The sequence below is a fragment of the Galeopterus variegatus genome, unplaced genomic scaffold (genome assembly GCF_000696425.1).
Source record: "Galeopterus variegatus unplaced genomic scaffold, G_variegatus-3.0.2 Scaffold322, whole genome shotgun sequence".
NCBI classification, from domain to species: domain Eukaryota; kingdom Metazoa; phylum Chordata; class Mammalia; order Dermoptera; family Cynocephalidae; genus Galeopterus; species Galeopterus variegatus.
Genome location: NW_007726433.1, coordinates 610,263 through 617,211, shown reverse-complemented (window position 1 = coordinate 617,211; position 6,949 = coordinate 610,263). Strand labels below are relative to the sequence as shown.

Below are 6,949 nucleotides of genomic sequence, written 5' to 3'. Positions count from 1 at the left end.
AGGAGTAAGAAACTCAGGGGCAAGGGGCAGCTGGTGAGGACTCAGAATGGATCCCACTCCTGGGCTCCAGCCCCACTCTTCCCAACTCCTGTGACTCCCTAGCCCCAGCCCCCCTTGTTTTTCCTGGGACCTCAACAGATTTTCCCACCCTCTCCTTCCTCTTCTTTACCTGCCATCTAGTACTTCCCTCCCACTGCCACCCTTGTGACCTTTTTGCACAGGCTCTCTTCCTCTCTCTAGTCTTCTAAGTTGAGGAATAGGGTACATTTCGATCCCATGTTTCTCCCTCACCCAGCCCCATCCTTTCGAGGGAGTTGGGGGGAAGGCAAAGGGACTTGGTCTTCACTTCTTGGGTTAATAAAATTGTTTTTGTGGACAATAAAAAAGGTAATGACTAGGGGCTGGCCCGTGGCTCACTTGGGAGAGTGTGGTGCTGATAACACCAAGGCCACAGGTTCAGATCCCTATATAGGGATAGCTCATTGGCTCGCTTGGGAGAGCGTGGTGCTGACAGCACCAAGTCAAGGGTTAAGATCCCCTTACCGGTCATCTTTTAAAAAAATTTTAAAAGGTAATGACTAAGAATTTTCCCAAACTGATACAAAACAGCAACCCACTGAGTCAAGAGGCCTGGGAACCCCAAGCAGAATAAATGCAAAGAAAACTACATACATCAGAGTAAAAAGACAGAAAAACATTTTAAAGAGGCTAAAGAAAAAAGACATATTACCTTCAAAGAAATAATAATAAGACTTACTGCTGACTTCTCAACAGAAATTATGGAAACCAGTAGACAATGTAATCATACCTTTAAAGTGCTGAAAATGGAAAAGCACATACATACCCCCTCCTTCTATCTCTCTCCCTTAAGGAATGGATCTTCAACCATATGGATGAGGATATGGCAGGGTAACAAAACAGAAGAGCCTATATTCTTGTGGAACCAATGAGGCACCATACCAGGCATGGACTTTTCCTGCTGTGCTTTAAGAAGAAAAATAAAGCTTCTGTTTTGTTTTTNTATAGGGCTGTTAGGTAATGCATGTATGGGACAAAAGTCCTTGGCTGGGGGAAACAGCCCATAGCTAGGGGGCAATGGCCCATCTAATCAATTCTAATCACTGTTTAGGGATAGGATTATGTACTCTGATTATTTAACATACTGATTGTCATTAAAAGATGTTGAAGGAATTGCTGTAGGGAAAAATGTGAAAAAATGTTTGTCGTGGGCAAGCTATTTGTTGTTGGAAACTTTAGAGATAATTATACTTAGATTTAATCATAAGAATGCAACTCTTGGGCCAGCCCGGTGGCGCACTGGGTAGAGTGTGGCGCTTGGGAGCGCGGCAGCGTTCCTGCTGAGGGTTCGGATCCCATATGGAGACCGGTCCGCTCACTGGTTGAGCACAGTGCGGGCGTAACACCAAGGGTTGCGATCCCGTTGCCGGTCACAGTACGGGTATAAGACTTACTGCTGACTTCTCAACAGAAATTATGGAAACCAGTAGACAATGTAATCATACCTTTAAAGTGCTGAAAATGGAAAAGCACATACATACCCCCTCCTTCTATCTCTCTCCCTTAAGGAATGGATCTTCAACCATATGGATGAGGATATGGCAGGGTAACAAAACAGAAGAGCCTATATTCTTGTGGAACCAATGAGGCACCATACCAGGCATGGACTTTTCCTGCTGTGCTTTAAGAAGAAAAATAAAGCTTCTGTTTTGTTTTTTTAAAAAAATGTGGGTTTGGATCCTTTTATTGCCCAGATGCAAAAAAACCACAAAAGAATTAGCAGTTAACTTGAAGAGGCTATGAATGGCCAAAGATGTGACAATTTGAGCATCAATAAGGATAATAATTACAATGAATTTAAACACATCAACATATTCAAAACTATTGATTCACAGATGGGGGAAAAACTCACTAGTAATCTTTGGAGAATGCTCGGGAACCGGATCATTATTTTGAAAATTGGTAAATTTCTGAGTAAAGACAGGCATTTATCTTTCCTTTCCTGGACAAACTTTACTTCACTGGAATAAAACAGTTAAAAGAAAAAAATAAGTCATTCTTAATAGAAGAATTCCAGCTAATAAATGAACAATAATAGAATTAGAAGGTCACCATTTTGTAACCCCTGATGAAATAATGGATCTAGGCATGCTGCTAAAACCATTAACAGTAAAGCTGATGGGGAACTTTATAAAAGACGGATCCATCTGACAATATCTGAACTCCATGATCAATCTTAACAACACAGAAGGAGAGAACCAGACATTCTGTACCTCCTGATGAGATGCAGTAGGACATACAAAATACCTATGTAATATTCTTGCCCAGAACTCATACCTTTGGCTAACCTATGGCTAATTGGCTAATTAAGACTAGATATAACTACAGTTGACCCTTGAACAATTCGGTGGTAGGGAGGTGTAGAGGGTTAAAAATCTTGATTCTCATTTGATTTTTAGTATAGGGCTGTTAGGTAATGCATGTATGGGACAAAAGTCCTTGGCTGGGGGAAACAGCCCATAGCTAGGGGGCAATGGCCCATCTAATCAATTCTAATCACTGTTTAGGGATAGGATTATGTACTCTGATTATTTAACATACTGATTGTCATTAAAAGATGTTGAAGGAATTGCTGTAGGGAAAAATGTGAAAAAATGTTTGTCGTGGGCAAGCTATTTGTTGTTGGAAACTTTAGAGATAATTATACTTAGATTTAATCATAAGAATGCAACTCTTGGGCCAGCCCGGTGGCGCACTGGGTAGAGTGTGGCGCTTGGGAGCGCGGCAGCGTTCCTGCTGAGGGTTCGGATCCCATATGGAGACCGGTCCGCTCACTGGTTGAGCACAGTGCGGGCGTAACACCAAGGGTTGCGATCCCGTTGCCGGTCACAGTACGGGTGCAACACTGAGGGTTGTGATCCCGTTACCGGTCACGAAAAAAGACAAAAAGGAAAAAAAAAAAAAAAGAATGCAACTCTTGCTTAAATCACTTAAGGAGAGGATATATTTTAGATGAGATAATGATTGCAGTTTGATCAACTTAGCTCTTCACAAATTATACTTTGGAATATTATGCTGTTAATTTTAATGATGTTACTATGTTCCACTGTTTAAGTTATTACTTAGCTGTAGATAACTTTTGTCACATTTCCCGTCTTTGTGTCCTTTTGAAATGATTTAATCAAGTGATTTTTCTTGTGAAACTTCCCTGTCTTTACAATAAAAACAGGAGCTAACTTTGAATTGAGGCTGTACCCAGTTTCTCCTCCTAACAGAGGAGATGCTGAGGTGCAGTCCTTTTGAGCTTCTCATTGCATTCATGCTGCTTTGAGTAATCCTTCTTTTCATCTCCTTTACACAGCAAGAAGTGTAACAGGGAGGGGGTGTACAAGTGCTCATCTCCTACAATCAAAAACCCACCTATAACTTTGACTCCCAAAAGCTTTCCCTCAAGTTGGGGCTACACACAGTGTGCCCTTAGCTCCATGAGGTGGGGGGGGTTGTTATGACTTAAGTAATAGGTAAGTACTTGAGTAATCAAGTACTTTACTGGTAGCCTACTGATAGGAAGGCTACTTAACTGTTTGGTTAGGTATGTCATGCAGTCATGACATACCTAACCAAAAATTTTCCATTTTTTCTTATTGAAAAAAATCTGTGCATAAATGGACCCAGGCAGTTTGAACCTGTGTTGTTCAAGGGTTTGCTGTACTTATTTACTGGAAATATAGGAAATAGAAGATATATTAAACAATACCACAGAGATACAATCAGCCAATGAAAGAATATAGGAAACCCTACAGGACAAATAATGCAATTTCTTCAACAAATAAATTTAAAGTTTAAAAGAGAGAGAGAAATGAGGGAGCAAAAATGACAGATTAAAATAAATTTAAGATACATATCAACTAAGCACAATGTGTGGACCTTGTTTGGATACTGATTTGAACAAACTGTAAAAAAAACTAACATACATACATGTACACACACATATATACACACATAAATATGAGACAACTGGGGATATTTAAACACTAACTGAATACTTTATGATATTAAGAACTGACAATATTTTAGAGGTGTTAATGATATTTTATTATGTTAAATTGGGGCCTTATCTTTTAGAGAAATATACTGTTGTATTCACTGATGAAATAGTATGATGACTGGAATTTCGAGATAATCTTGTGGAGGCAAAGAGAGTAGGAAGGGGTATAAATAAAACAACATTAGCATGTGTTGATAACTATTGAAGCTAAGTGACAGAAACATGGGAGTCCTTTAGTCCCTGTGCTTTTGCATATACTTGAAATTTTAGATGATAAAAATGTTTAAAAGGGGAGAAAGAAGGGCCTTGTATGCCATGCTTTAGAGTTTGGCCTAATCACATTTAACAGAGTCGTAGTCCCTGTGCTTTTGCATATACTTGAAATTTTAGATGATAAAAATGTTTAAAAGGGGAGAGAGAAGGGCCTTGTATGCCATGCTTTAGAGTTTGGCCTAATCACATTTAACAGAGTCAATCATAACCAGTTTAAGTAATTTATATTTGACAGGGTTTAAAATAAGAAACTTTGTACAGTTTATGAAAAGAAAGTGAGGCACATTTCAGGAAGGTTGGCCTGCTATGCAGAATGAACTGCAAAGGAGAGAGATCGGAGTCAGCAAGTGCTGATAAAGGGCTGCTCAGTAATCCTAGCCTCCGGACTGCTGTGCATGCAATGAGAGACAGAGAGAACAGTGACCAAGTAACATGAAAGATGACTCGAAGGACTTAAGCCTGAGTCAACGGGACCTTGGTAATATTGTGAGAGAAGGGAAATTAAAATGAGGGGCTGATTTAAGGGCAGTGGGGAGGGAATCAGGAACTCTATTTCAGCACGTTGAATCTGAGGCGAGAGAATAGTAAAGTATTTCTTAGTCTCCTTGTGATGAGGAAAATCTCCTGAAGCCTTTTAACCAAATGGTAGAAGGCACTGTGGTGAAGAGTACTGTGCTAGGAGTCAGAAGACTGAGCTCTGTGAGTGACCTTGACACCAGCCAGATATATAACTTTGAGAAAACCATGCTTAAACCTCAGAAGTGTGATCTATAAAATAAGAGGACTGGACACTAGAAAATATCTATAGTGCCTTCCAGATCTAACATTTTGTAGTGAAAATTCTCAGTGATAATATCTACAAAGTATTTTTTTAATTCATTCAACAAATATTTTAGTACTTTCTTACAAAATACTATAATAGGTACTGTTTACAAAAGGACATGAAGGATTAATACTTGGGCACAGGAAACAACAAGAAAGACAGATTCTGAACTCACCAGTACAGGAATGATAGTTTGAAGTCATGAGAATCAATGAGCTCATGATGAAAAAGCACCGAGAAGAGCAGAAGAACAAGAGAACTGAGCCTTAAGGACGGCTCACAGCTAGGGATGCAGGGGATAAAGAGGAACCAATGAAGGAAAGAGAACAAGAAGTTAGAAAAAGAAGTTAGATCACTGACATCAGAGCCAAAAAATCTGAGTGAATTTTAACGAATAGAAGCCACGACCAAGAACAACAGCTAAGAAAAGGCTATGAGATCTGCTAAAAAGGAGGTCTCAAATAATTTTAAAGAATTTAGGAGAGCGATAGGACCAAAAACTGGGCGACAAGGAACAGGGAAAGCAATATGCATACATAATCCCATATTGTCTATGGAAGCAGATATACATAAACACTAAAAGACTTATTAGCCCACAAATACCATGAAACATTAGTTACCCCATGAAGCTCCCTCAGACTGTCAATCTTACTGTTTAGTACCAGAATCTCTTCAGTTCACAGCTACATTTTGTTTTACTGTCCTTTCCTCTCATTCTTGCAAAGACTGAATTGTTCCTTACTGAACTGTTGAGGATAAATACCTCATAAAAAATATAAATGAATACAAACAAGAAGGAAAGACCATCTACTCACAATACTCCTTCGCCTCTTTGTTCTCCAATCACTACTTGCACCACCATTTTATATCGATCAAATCCCATTTCTAGAAAGAAAAAAATAAGAAAGTTACCTATAAGCCAATATGTAATAAAACGACTCATTGAAGGCAATATTTGCCCAGAAATGGACATAAGCATTCAGTCCAGAAGTACTCAATGAGTATGATGGTAAGCTTGAAGTCAGAGAGACCTGAAGTCAGATGCTGTAAATTTACCAAGTGTTCAGTTTTAAGTCTCTCTCATCTGTTAAATGGAAATATCACTAACTACCTCCCAGGGTTATGGTAAGGTCAGATAAGATATAGTAATATATAAGGCATCTAGAACAGTGCTGATACATAGTAGTTTCTCAATAAACCTTAGCATCCTTCTCTTTTCCCCTACTTAAGTACTGAGCTAGGTCCTCAAGATACAGCAAGAAATTCTTCCTGCCTTAAAGAATTCATAGAACTTAAAGGCAGACAGAAAAACAAAATGGAAATGCACTGTACTAATAATTTGAGGAGTGGCATTTATAAGGTACGTCTGGAGTACAGAACTGGCATCTCCTCCCTTTGGGCAGTCGGAACGGATGACCGGAAAATACTTCTTGGAGGATGTGATAAATAAGTGAGCTGAGTCTTGAGGAATGAGTGAGAATTTACCAGGCCAACAATGTCTCTCCATTCCATGGAGAGAGAACAGCAAGTGCAAAAGCATAAGAGCATTGGATATTCAGGAAACTGTATCCAGACCCCAGAAAAGCTATTGAGCATAAAGGTTAAGGTTAGGATTCTTTCAGCAGAAAACATAAAGCTGATCTCAGATTTCTGCACAGTTAACTCTCAATAACAGAAGACAATGAAGCAAACTCTACAAGATTCAAGAAAATAAATGATTATCTCAAAAATAAATTCATCCAAAGTATATTTTGGTATAAAGGCAAAAGGCAGACGTTCTCAAACAT

General features: G+C 39.1%; 1 protein-coding gene across 3 annotated transcripts in view; it reads right to left on the bottom strand.

Annotated features, from left to right (window-relative positions):
* The window catches only part of TCTEX1D2 (Tctex1 domain containing 2), a 31,088-nt gene that overhangs the window by 15,586 nt on the left and 8,553 nt on the right, over positions 1 to 6,949 (bottom strand). For 2 of the 3 annotated variants that reach the window (XM_008567477.1, XM_008567479.1), the window contains exon 3: positions 5,978 to 6,047. In XM_008567477.1, the coding sequence (XP_008565699.1) occupies positions 5,978 to 6,047 (70 nt within the window). Of the gene's footprint in view, positions 1 to 1,930; positions 2,040 to 5,977; positions 6,048 to 6,949 lie in introns of all 3 variants that reach the window. The other variant, XM_008567476.1, reaches the window with a different exon arrangement.